This window comes from Anomaloglossus baeobatrachus, chromosome 5 (assembly GCF_048569485.1).
Source record: "Anomaloglossus baeobatrachus isolate aAnoBae1 chromosome 5, aAnoBae1.hap1, whole genome shotgun sequence".
In the NCBI taxonomy this organism is placed as follows: Eukaryota; Metazoa; Chordata; class Amphibia; order Anura; family Aromobatidae; genus Anomaloglossus; species Anomaloglossus baeobatrachus.
The window spans coordinates 79,774,063-79,787,717 of NC_134357.1; the positions used below are offsets into that span (position 1 = coordinate 79,774,063).

Below are 13,655 nucleotides of genomic sequence, written 5' to 3' on the forward strand. Positions count from 1 at the left end.
CTGGAGATAAGCATAAGGCCTCATTATACAGGATTTATATACCCTTGAGACCCAAATATTAATGTTGTCCAAAGCTACCGATAAACAACCGGATTTCGGCGACAGTCTAATGTGTATGGGAGTCACAGAAAAATTATCGAGCGAAATGTCAAGGCGATCGTAATGTCAACTGGAGATATGTCACCAAATATGTTGGGACACAGTAGTTCATTGGAGTAAAGAGTATGCCTGTGCATGGGCGAGTCGTCGAGGATTACTGCCAGCTGAATGAAAAGCCATCTAATGTATATAGTGGGCTTTAGTCCTTTAGAGTAGACGCATGCAAAGAAGATCAGAGACCTTTCAGTGAAATACAAAAAAAAACCTCGAGTAGACGAAGTCTCACATATTTATCCTTTTTGGACTTTAAAATGTAAAAAGAAAATGATGCACAAAACTTAAATGTTAATGTTTGAAGTTACATTTTCTATGGAATATGTTGTATCAATATTTTTTAAAACGTCTTCTATAATTTAGATTTCTGCCTCGCAGGACAAGGTCCTTGTAGATGAGCCCTTAATTCTTAAGCTGCAACCAACACATAAATAAGGTATAATCTGTACAATTTCAACCATAGATTTTCAATGTGGTCAGGCGACTGTCCATGCTGAAAATGACATATCTGGCTCAAGTACAAGCAGACTAACATCACTGGTATCCGTAAAGTACAGCAGTCTGGTTTTCATCTTAGATGTGGTCGGCGTAGACAAAGTTCTCTAACTGAACGTTGGCTTTGTGGTGAGACTGCAGCAAGGGTTTCTAGTAGAAGAAATAGCTATTTTCTATTCACGAAAATCACTGCATTGCTGGGATATTTCTTACTATGATTGCTTTGCATCCACAATAAAATCAGAGCTTATCCCTCCTACCCTGTGCATCGAGGAAATTAAGAAACAATGACAAAGAAAACCAGGAAATCCAAGGTGGTATGGCTATCCATGACTGCAGTATTGCACAGGATTCTCCTTACTGAAAACCCTACATCCACTTCTAACTCACAACCTGCCATTTTCCAGATCCTTTCCCACAAACAGACACCATTTTGGATTAAGTTAGCCAAATCGGCATTTGCATACAATAAATTTAAACTTAAATGTGAGAAACTTCTTGATGCCCCAAAACCTAGCCAAAACCACTCAATAAATGAAAACAATCCGACATTGCCACAGCCACAACCACAAGCCCGGGGACACTGCTGTTGACAGAAAACCATTAACCAATATCACTGACTTTCAGGGACCTCACCCTAAAGAGCCCCAGGCAATTAACCTAATTGAAAACCAAATGGAAGGTTACCAGATGTACAACGACACAGCCAAAATTTTGCCACCAACTGCAAGAACCTCTTCTCCACCGAATGCCGAAATTACTTGATGACCATTTTTTGGTTTTGCTCCTACGCTCAACAGGGCAAAAGAATTGGAGGGCAGGACCTTCTCCAGTGATGACTACAAGCCAAATTGTAGACCGCCCCTATCACCTCATCTTATATATCAAGAAACAAAGAAAAAAATCCGCCTGTAATGAATACGCCGTAGCAAAACGTACGTCAGGGGACTTCTGTGCACACAGTGGCTGTATTTACATTGGTAATTATAGTTTTTTTTTCATCTCACATGTTGCTATAAACTATTTATGCGATTTTGCACACCTTGTCCCCTGAGAGGAAATCATATATATAATATTATATTATATATATTATTTGTATTTTTCTTTTTTTTTTTTCAACACAAAAAGAAAACTACAGATTTTATTATGGGAAAGGGAAATAGAGTTGAGTAAATTGTATTCTTGCGCACTGGCAACTACATCCACATAGAAATAGAAAATACTTCCAGGGAAGCGGATATGATCCTATCTACCCTTTAAATTTGTAGGCCTTCTCCCAGAAGAGGTCAGTCTGATGGGGTTAGGTTAAAATCAATAATGATATGACTTGCTATAGTTGGTGGGTACCTGAATTTTAGAAGTATAGACTATATAGTTTAAACTAAATATATTCTGTGTTTCAATCTATCTATATAACTGTTGCTGTGTTCTGTGGCTTCGATATTTTGCAGTAACTCTACTTTGCACCTGTTCACATTCATCCTGTTAGGTGTTAGTTACTTCTGTTTCTTTGAAGCAGAGATGACTTGGATCAACCCTACTGCAACCTGAACCAATTATTCATTTGAAAGCTAGAAAATTTGACTTTTTTTTATCCAGGTGTAAAAATATTGTAGTACATCATACAAAAGAAAGTGCACATGGATGTGGTATTCTACAAGTCCTTCCATATAGGACTAAGGGCCCTTCCTCAACAAACCTTAACCTGACCCTAAAAATCAGAAGGCCACAGCAAGGCTCAGGAATTGGTGGCTTCCTTAGAGCTTGCTTGCTCCTGGCTTCTATGTGGGCTGCTACAATGGTGTCCACCTAAGGCTATGTGCGCACTAGAGCTTTTTACCTGCGGATTTACCCGCGGATTTGCCCCGGAAAGAAATGTCTGCAATCTTTGTGCAGACATTTCCCATGAAATTCAATGAGAAAAAAAAATAGCTGTGCGCACTGTGCGGATTTTTCTCAAGAAAATTTCTTGAGAAAATTTTCTCGAGAAACTTTCTTGAGAAAATGTGCATGTCCATTAATTTCCGCAGGTACCGGGGATATTCCGGGGGTATTCCGCAGGTAGCAATGATGTGCGGTATACCCCCGGAATAGCCGCGAATTACCTGCGGGAATGATCATCGCTGCCTGCGGTTTTGCAGGAAGCGATGTCATTATGCCAGGAAGAGGAAGCGGAGCAGACGTCACACTCCCTGGACGCCGCACAGAAGCACTTCCGTGCGACCTCCAGGTGCCAGTCTGTGTCCTGCTCCAGCATCGCGGCTGCCTGCACTGCAGGGTGTCAGTGTCTGCCCGCAGTGTCAGCAGCCTGTCACGCTGCAGCGCAGGCAGACACTGACACAGGCAGACACTGACACCCTGCAGTGTTGGGAGCCGCGGGGATGACGATCGCTGCTGTCAGGAGGTGAGATCATTACCTGCTGTGACGATCTCCTGCCTCCTGACGTCAGCGCTGTCTATGCCCGTCTCACGAGCGGCCCGAGACTGTCACTAGCGGTGACGTCACGGGCTCTCGCGATACTTCTGACAACGCAGTCAGTGACAGCGCTGACGTCAGCAGTACAGGAGATGATCACAGAAGGTAATCTCATCTATGCTCCTGATGGCAGCGCTCGTCATCCCCTGCAGTGACCTGAGCTGACCTATTGATGTTAGCTCAGGTCACTGCATTGCTCTCCCAGCCAATGGGGAACATTCTGTTCTTCATTGACTGGGACAGCGACTTTGGTATGGATCGCCGTGGGACACCCCCCCCCCCTATTGGATTACGCCGGACGTGGATTGATTGTTCTTTTCAATAAATTGGTTAAAGAGGCTATGTGGGGAGTGTTTTTTCAAATAAAACTTTTTTTGTTGTCTATTTTTTAATTACTACTGACTGGGTTGGTGATGTCGGGTATCTGATAGACGCCTGACCTCACCAACCCCAGGGCTTGATGCCAGGTGACATTACACATCTGGCATCAACCCCATATATTACCCCGTTTGCCAACGCACCAGGGCGCGGGATGAGCTGGGGCAAAGCGCCAGGATTGGCACGTCTAATGGATGCGCCACTTCTGGGGCGGCTGCGGCCTGCTATTTTTAGGCTGGGGAGTGTCCAATAACAGTGGACCTCCCTAGTCTGAGAATATCAGACCCCAGCTGTCTGCTTTACCTTGGCTGGTGATCCAATATGGGGGGGACCGCACGTTTTTTGTTTTAAATTATATAATTTAAAATAACAGCGTGGGGTGCCCACTGTTTTGGATTATCAGCCAAGGTGAAGCTGCCAGCGGTGGTCTGCAGGCTGCAGCCGTCTGCTTTACCCAAGCTGGCTACAAAATATGGGGGGACCTCACGTCGTTTTTTTTTAATTATTTATTTATTTTATGGCTAAATACAAGGCTAAGCACCCTTTAGTGCCACATGAAAGTCACTAAAGGGTGCCAGCTTAGAAAATGCAGGGAGGTGGAACATTATATAGGTTTTTCTCATCTATCTATCTATCTATCTATCCCTCTATCTATCTATCTATCCATCTATCCCTCTATCTATCTATCCCTCTATCTATCTATCTATCCATCTATCCCTCTATCTATCTATCTATCCATCTATCCCTCTATCTATCTATCTATCTATCCATCTATCCCTCTATCTATCTATCTATTCATCTATTCATCTATCTATCTATCCCTCTATCTATCTATCTATCTATTCATCTATCCATCTTTCCCTCTATCCATTATCTGTCTATCGATTATCTTTATTATTTATTGCAGGGACAAACCTGCGGTAAATCCGCGGTAAATCCGCGGTAAATCCGCGGCAAATCCGCGGCAAATCCGCATGCGTTTTTGCCGCGGATTTTTCCGCAGGTGCGGAAATCTTCCACTCCCAGAAGTTTCTCAAGAAATTTTCTTGAGAAAATTCACATTTCTAGTGCGCACATAGCCTAAAACTTCAGGACAGGTTTGTTCTTACAAAAAAAGTCCGCCTCACATAAACATCTTTAACAGTCTGTATATGGACCACAATGTCGGATCTGGTGGATGGTCTTCTAGCCCTACTTAATGTGTCATATGTGTCCTTGAGAATGCAAGTTCAGATCGGGAGACCCAGTGTCAGTCTACAGACCTTGAAATACACTTGTGTGAACCTGACCTAAAGGGGAAACAAAAGAATGTAAGAGCATGAGAACTCTGATGGCTGCACACACCCCAGGGAGCTGGATAACTTTATTGAATTGATATAGAATATCACAGAAAAAGCTGTGTGTACCCCTATATGAAATCAGAGGTATATGGAGGAATTATAAACCGCCAGAAAAACCTATGACCTGGATTATAAGATTATACAACCTACAAGTATGGAGCTATGATACAGTTCTGTGAAGCCACCTTGATCCTTGGTATCTGCCTGAACATTCGAATGCCAGAGAGAGAAGAACATGATCAAGACATGTTCTCTACTAAATAATGGAACTTCATACGAACCCTACATTATTCTTGGTCACTTGCACTTTTTCTAATGCAAAATGAATGAGATGAAGACCTCTAGAAAGGTACCCTTCGACTTATCCTGTGCTCCCAATCAGCGGGCATAACGTCACATGTGACAGGTGTCCCAATATATCTTATAGTAGCAGATACATCTACTGGATTATGTTATGTTGCATAATAAGAAGCCATACAGTCAGGGCCAGAAATATTTGGACAGTGACACAAGTTTTGTTATTTTAGCTATTTACAAAAACATGTTCAGAAGTACAATTATATATATAATATGGGCTGAAAGTGCACACTCCCAGCTGCAATATGAGAGTTTTCACATCCAAATCGGAGAAAGGGTTTAGGAATCATAGCTCTGTAATGCATAGCCTCCTCTTTTTCAAGGGACCAAAAGTAATTGGACAAGGGACTCTAAGGGCTGCAATTAACTCTGAAGGCGTCTCCCTCGTTAACCTGTAATCAATGAAGTAGTTAAAAGGTCTGGGGTTGATTACAGGTGTGTGGTTTTGCATTTGGAAGCTGTTGCTGTGACCAGACAACATGCGGTCTAAGGAACTCTCAATTGAGAGAACATCCTGAAGCTGAAAAAAAAAGAAAAAATCCATCAGAGAGATAGCAGACATGCTTGGAGTAGCAAAATCAACAGTCGGGTACATTCTGAGAAAAAAGGAATTGACTGGTGAGCTTGGGAACTAAAAAAGGCCTGGGCGTCCACGGATGACAACAGTGGTGGATGATCGCCGCATACTTTTTTTGGTGAAGAAGAACCCGTTCACAACATCAACTGAAGTCCAGAACACTCTCAGTGAAGTAGGTGTATCTGTCTCTAAGTCAACAGTAAAGAGAAGACTCCATGAAAGTAAATACAAAGGGTTCACATCTAGATGCAAACCATTCATCAATTCCAAAAATAGACAGGCCAGAGTTAAATTTGCTGAAAAACACCTCATGAAGCCAGCTCAGTTCTGGAAAAGTATTCTATGGACAGATGAGACAAAGATCAACCTGTACCAGAATGATGGGAAGAAAAAAGTTTGGAGAAGAAAGGGAACGGCACATGATCCAAGGCACACCACATCCTCTGTAAAACATGGTGGAGGCAACGTGATGGCATGGGCATGCATGGCTTTCAATGGCACTGGGTCACTTGTGTTTATTGATGACATAACAGCAGACAAGAGTAGCCGGATGAATTCTGAAGTGTACAGGGATATACTGTCAGCCCAGATTCAGCCAAATGCCGCAAAGTTGATCGGACGGCGCTTCATAGTACAGATGGACAATGACCCCAAGCATACAGCCAAAGCTACCCAGGAGTTCATGAGTGCTAAAAAGTGGAACATTCTGCAATGGCCAAGTCAATCACCAGATCTTAACCCAATTGAGCATGCATTTCACTTGCTCAAATCCAGACTTAAGACGGAAAGACCCACAAACAAGCAAGACCTAAAGGCTGCGGCTGTAAAGGCCTGGCAAAGCATTAAGAAGGAGGAAACCCAGCGTTTGGTGATGTCCATGGGTTCCAGACTTAAGGCAGTGATTGCCTCCAAAGGATTCGCAACAAAATATTGAAAATAAAAATATTTTGTTTGGGTTTGGTTTATTTGTCCAATTACTTTTGACCTCCTAAAATGTGGAGTGTTTGTAAAGAAATGTGTACAATTCCTACAATTTCTATCAGATATTTTTGTTCAAACCTTCAAATTAAACGTTACAATCTGCACTTGAATTCTGTTGTAGAGGTTTCATTTCAAATCCAATGTGGTGGCATGCAGAGCCCAACTCACGAAAATTGTGTCACTGTCCAAATATTTCTGGACCTAACTGTATCTGCCCTGAGTGGTTTATTTCCATTATTTGTATAGGCATGATCATCAATTATAAGGTCAAATTCATCTTTACTAAACCATATGGAACGTCTAACTCAAAAAATGATAGCAGCAGAATTGCGGGTGGTAATGTTTGTATTGATATTGACTGTTTGCTCAACGCTTACGTACATTGCACCGGCTAGATCGGCTAGAAGAGAAACAAGACCTTTGAGCCCACAGCTCCTTTGACTCAGATGTTATAAATAGACATTAGTAAAGTAATATATCTGTTAGTGCTAAATCACTTATGACCTTGATGAGGCCGTGGGGGGTTTCATGCATCAATGAACTTTACATGAATATACAGGTATGATATAATATACCATTAGGTAGATTTACTAATTGGCGGATCGCCTACTGTTGCTTAATGTTGATTTCCTAAAGGCTTCTTACACAAGGCTTTGTCGTGGGGCGTTATTTACGGAATTGATACCCTATTTCCTGTTGTATACACTTCACACATGCTTGAGACATTGCACACCAACAAGAGACTAGACTAGACTCGGATTAACCTATGTGAATGACGATATAGGTTATTATGAGCACTAGATTCTGTGATGGGACGTTGATCCAGAGAACTAGTTTGATTATTATCTGCCTCTTGGACTTTTTGCCTTCATCTGGATCAACATGTTTGAATATTGATCAAACTCAATGGAGTTATGTCTATCTGCAACCTTAAAAACTATATGTACTATGATATTCCCAAATCCATTCTCCTATGTGATTATTGAGAGATTATATAGCACTTTAATACAGTGGGGACATTATTTTTGCTGATAATGAATTAAACAAGATTTGCATTTTGCATCCAATCTGAAAATCACTATTTGAAAATTAGTTTGATTCACTTTCCATTACCAAAAATAATCAGAAATTAATAATCTTCACATTAAATTAAAAATACTCTTACATTTTAAAGGGAACCTGTCATCAGTTTTTTGACTATTAAACCAAAAGTGTCACCTTCTGCAGCTCCTGGACTGCATTCTATTAAGGTGCACCTTGTTGCTGACCCCCACTTGCAGACCCCAAAAAAAACTTTATAAAATCCCACCGTGTTGTATGCTAATGAGCTGTGTTGGCCAAATGGGTGGGCTCTATTTCGGCTCCTGTCCCTCCTTGTCTCCTTGTTCGTCGTCCTCCTGTCATGATTGACAAGGATGGTGCCGCCATCATCATCCCACGCTGCTGTCCAAGTCTCACGTAGGCGCAGTTCTCTCTGCTCCTATTGCAGGCCGAGCATAAAAACAGTTTACCTCGCGCATGCCGGTGATGGATCTGCGCAGGCACGAGATCATGGTCGGCGCTGTGCAGGACAGCAGCGTCATCCTCGTACCCGACCATGATCTTGCGCCTGCGCAGATACATCACCGTCACGCGCGAGGTAAACTGTTTTTATGCTCGGCCCGCGATAGGGGCAGAGAGAACTGCGTCTGCGCGAGACTTGGACAGCAGCGTGGGATGATGACGGTGGCGCCATCCATGTCAATCATGACAGGAGGATGACGAACAAGGCGACAAGGAGGGACAGGAACCAAAATAGAGCCCGTCCATCTGGCCAACACAGCTCATTAGCATACAACATGGTGGGATTTTATAAAGTTCTTTTTGGGGTCTGCAAGGGGGGGGGGGGTCAGCAACAAGGTGCACCTTCATAGAATGCAACCCAGGAGCTGCAGAAGGTGACACTTTTGGGTCAATACTGAAAATACTGGTGAAAGGTTCCCTTTAAAGACAGTATTTGGCCCAAAATAGTCAAACCATTAGGTCATAAGCATCAGTAGAATCAATTGGAGTCAAGTTATTGCAGCTTTAGTATGGACACTAATATGTATCTATATTATATTATATAGAAATGGGTCCTGAAGCTTCGCTCACATAGTTGCAATGAGATTTGAGATGAACTTTTAGTTTAATTTAATGTAGTGGACAAATGAAGGCTCCAAATGGAGAAATAGTAATGGACAACTAACCCAAATTTTCATGCTTTAGATTTTGATCTAGAAAAACAGTTTCAAGCAAGAGAAACCCATCTGCTCATCAGTCAAGAAAATGCTCATGTAGACTGGTACCGGTGAGGCAGTGTATGAATTGTACACACATATTCTGTCTATTATGTCAATCCCCCAATGTAAATTATTCACCATAATATATATTTATGTAGCAGAACTAAGTCAATCATGCAACTAATTCATTTGTGAATCATGATATCTCTTCCATTGTAGATGACCATTTTACATACTGTTTTTTACAATACACCAAGACCCCACATCTAATTATGATTGCTACTGAATCTTAGATTATCCTGTGTACTAACAAGTACATAGGGTAATATAATAAGTATAGAGTATGGGAGGAATAGACCTAGGAGATGGCACTGGGTAAAACGACTTGGACATAATAGTAGATCCCAGATTCAACATGAGCCAACAATGCGGAGCTGCAGGTAAAAAGGCCAACAAAATTTTTGGATGTATCAAGACAAGCATTGAATCTAGATCAAGAGAGGTCCTTATTCCCCTATACCCTGCCCTGGTGAGACCTCACCTGGAATACTGTGTACAGTTCTGCACGCCCCAATTCAAGAAAGACATCGATATAATGAAGCAAGTCCAAATCTTCAAGTGGAAGCTGTATAAACATATAGCTGGGATGATTAAGGAAAATATGCCCTCGCAGGGGGTTGGACCCGATGGCCCTTGATGTCCTTTCCAACTCTACCATTCTATGATTAAGTCATCACTATGAAGATCAATCTTATTCTATTAATTGGGGTGAATACAAAAATAGATAAATGGGAACACTCAAGTCATGTTACTCTCTGTGGTGAAAATGTTTCGAAAAAGAGTATTCGGACCTGTCCCCAACATATCTTTAATGAGACAAAAAGAGGCTAAAATATGAAGCTGAGAACTCTGGTGCTATATGACTATGGCAGACAATGGGATTGTGGCCGCCGGGTAAAAAAGATGGACCCTACCAGAACTGAGATCAAACAGGGTCCAACGTTTCATATTTTAGACTTCAAGTGAATTATTTGATACAGCCCCCCCCCCCCCCCATGGATTGCTCAATGGAGAGCAGATTGTGATGTGAATCAGAATTAATGATATACAGGTATAATATATATTACACATAATGCTAAATAAGTTTGTAGATCATCTTACAGGCTCCTTTGTGCAGTCTTTCATTATGGGACATAATAGGGCAGTGTTGGACAGAGCTCAGTTTTTCTGCTTTGTAGTCTTGGCCAACAATATGCATGCAGCCTTAAACAGCCATGCCTGTCTTCCTCTCTACATTATATTCGTGACTTAGGAAATGGGACATTTGGTGCACGGTGGCATGCCAGGATGTGACTCGAGTGCATATACCAGTGTATGTACAATAAATCCCATTCATAGAAAAAAAAAAATAAAAACAATAATCTGGCATAGGTGGAAAAAGATAAAACTTCAACCGCATGAGACGTTATGCCTGATATATGGACAGCAGCTGGGAAAGTTACAAACAGGATTACACTGTAAGGAACCAATGGGCAGATTTCGGCTCCATTTCTACCTCTTCGTATATATTGTTTCACCCTGAAGGCAACTGTCTGGGGAGTCCACAAAATCCCATCCTCACTTACTGGTGCTAAACTCAATTAAATCCACTTTTAGGAATTAGGGCAGCTCGGACTCTTACACATGAATTATACAACAGATATCACTGAATCTTGGACTGTGACAGCTGATCTTAGTGACCACAGAAGAGGATGCAGCTGTTTTTGTTCCCATGCATTTATTTAATCCACATGTAGCTATGTCAACAAGTCAATATCTGTTCTAAGAAACTAGTAATGTGTATTAAAAGAATGAATTGATTCCCTTTCAAAAATTGGCCCTAATTTTTGGGTATACAAACAGAAATAATGAACTGTAACAATGTAAAGGTATCATTCTAAAATTTATTTGCCGTTACGTGGCAGGGGCGGCTCAAAAAATTAATTATTTGCTAAAAATCTCATTTTGCATTCTAGTACAGTTGGAATAATTAGTGAATTTTCTCTTTTAATTGTTTGCATGCCATTCTCAAGAAGGGGCCCCCCCACCTTTTATGCATTTATTTTATCCACATGTAGTTATGTCAACAAGTCAATATCTGTTCTAAGAAACTAGTATTGTGTATTAAAAGAATGAATTGATTCCCTTTCGATAATTGGCCCTATTTATTTTTTATACAAACAGAAACAATGATCTGTACAATGTAAAGTTTTCATTCCTAAATTTAGATTTCCATATACTCCCAAGGATTTTAAGTTTCACGTTATACAAGTATTCTTCAAGTGTTTGTGTGGGCTTCCTCTGGGTACTCTGGTTTCCTCCCACGCTCCAAAGACATACATATAGGGACCTTAGATTGTGAGCCCCAATGGGGACAGTGTTGCCAATGTACAGTATTCATTCCTAAATTTAGATTTCCATATACTCCCAAGGATTTTAAGATTCACGTTATACAAGTATTCTTCAAGTGTTTGTGTGGGTTTCCTCCCATACTCCAAAGACATACTGATAGGGACCTTAGACTGTCCCCATTAGGGCTCACAGTGTTGTCAATGTATGTAAAGTGCTGTGGAATTAATAGCGCTACATAAATGAATAATAATAATAATGATAATACTATAATAATAATTATTCATTTATATAGCGCTGTTAATTCCACAGCGCTTTACATACAATGGCAACAGTGTCCCCATTGGGGCTCACAATCTAGGTTCCCTATGAGTATGTTTTTGTAGTGTGGGAGGAAACAGGAGAACCCGGAGGAAGCCCACGCAAACACAGGGAGAACATACAAACTCCTTGCAGATAGTGTCCTTGGTGGGATTTGAATAAATATATTATTACAAGGTATCTGATACATTTCAGTTGATTACATCCAATTGTTATGGAGCCATGCTCCTCTGTATGTTTATACTCAGACTACATAAAATCAAACACTATCAATATCTAGAAAATGCCAGGTCCATAGTATACACCAGTATCCAAAAATTACAGCCTAAACTAGATGCAATATATACAGTATTGGATACATATCAACAAAGCAAAGCTGTTTGGGTTCATGGTAAACAATTGTATCAGGGTCAATCTATTTTGATACATTGCTGATTTGAATGTGTCCATGTTTGTAAATAAAGCCATGCACAACACGTTTCAAATACAGAGCTGTCAATATGAGAACCCCACTACTCACATAGTGTTTGGAGGGATTCCTCCTCTTCTGCACATCCTGGACACACACATCCATCACCCCATAGGACATCATGTTGGAGAGAGAGTGCACAGATAGCTGAAGGCTGGAGCTCTCTAGGAATATGACATTATTGCTGGTTGCTGCTCAGAAATAGAAGCATGGACAGGAAGCTCACTCTGTGGTTGCTTATGGTGCCATGTGCTTGCTGCAGGAGCTGGATAGTAGGAGCAGGGAGCTGGTTACTGGAGCTGGCCTGGTCTTGCAGGCAGTGTGTTGGTTAATGTGCCATGTGCTGCAGAGGGTGATGCCAGCAGGGTATTCTCAGCTGTCCTTGTGTCTCCCAAGACTGCTCCTGATCTGAGCTCCCTACACTGGAGCCTGCTCCCCGCCCCCAGCGTTCATGTGTGTGACCCTCCTCCACTCCTCCTGTATGGGAGCTGAGCCTTCAGTGCAGCAGCAGTTACAACTCAGTGCCACTGTGATTGCATTAGGATTTCTCATGACTTTATCTATCATCACAATGAAACCAATGCAATGTAGAGTGGTTTAATTAGAAACATAGGAATATAACCCACGGATATAATTTTGCAGGATGGGAAATTCAGCACATGGAGCCTTTGAGATTTTTGCTCCAGAAATCCAAAAATACAACCTCATGAATATAATATGATTGTGCGTAGCTTTGGCAGCATCGTTATTATACATTGCAGGGCTTGTACTTCAAGCTCCTTGCACTTGGCCTTCAGAACTCATCATCATCAGTACTGCAAGGTCCTGGTATTGCATAAAGTGTGTGAGTGTGACCAGATGAATTTCAGTTGGATCTGTCATCACATTTCACAAACATTGAATGGATCTCATAGACCAGATGAGACTAGCGAATGGACTTTGGAAATCCACGTCAGAATGGCTGTATGATGTTAATAGCCCACAATTACGTACAAGATTTCTCCCGTGCCTCCCCCATACTCTGGAATGCTCTACCTCAGCATATCAGACTCTCCCCTACCGTGGAAAGCTTCAAGGGGAACCTCAAGACCCATCTCTTCCAACAAGCCTTCAACCTACAATAACCTTCAGTCCAGTACACCACTGCGCAACCAGCTCTGTCCTCACCTATTGTACCATCATCCATTCCCTGTAGACTGTGAGCCCTCGCGGGCAGGGTCCTCTCTCCTCCTGTAGACTGTGAGCCCTCGCGGGCAGGGTCCTCTCTCCTCCTATACCAGTCTGTTTTGTACTGTTAATGATTGTTGTACGTATACCCTCTTTCACTTGTAAAGCTCCATGGAATAAATGGTGCTATAATAATAAATAAAAAACAGCAAATGGTAAAATATAACTTTTAATTAATGTTTCTCTAAAAAAAAGGAAAGAAAAAACCTTGCCTTTATTACAATAATGCCAT

General features: G+C 41.5%; 1 protein-coding gene across 3 annotated transcripts in view; it reads right to left on the reverse strand.

Annotated features, from left to right (window-relative positions):
- The window catches only part of SH3PXD2A (SH3 and PX domains 2A), a 498,307-nt gene extending 485,706 nt beyond the window's left edge, over positions 1 to 12,601 (reverse strand). For all 3 annotated transcript variants that reach the window (XM_075348622.1, XM_075348623.1, XM_075348621.1), the window contains exon 1: positions 12,248 to 12,601. In XM_075348622.1, coding sequence (XP_075204737.1) covers positions 12,248 to 12,319 — 72 coding nt within the window. In that variant the 5' untranslated portion in view covers positions 12,320 to 12,601. The remainder of the gene's footprint in view (positions 1 to 12,247) is intronic.
- Between the last annotated feature and the right edge of the window lie 1,054 nt (positions 12,602 to 13,655).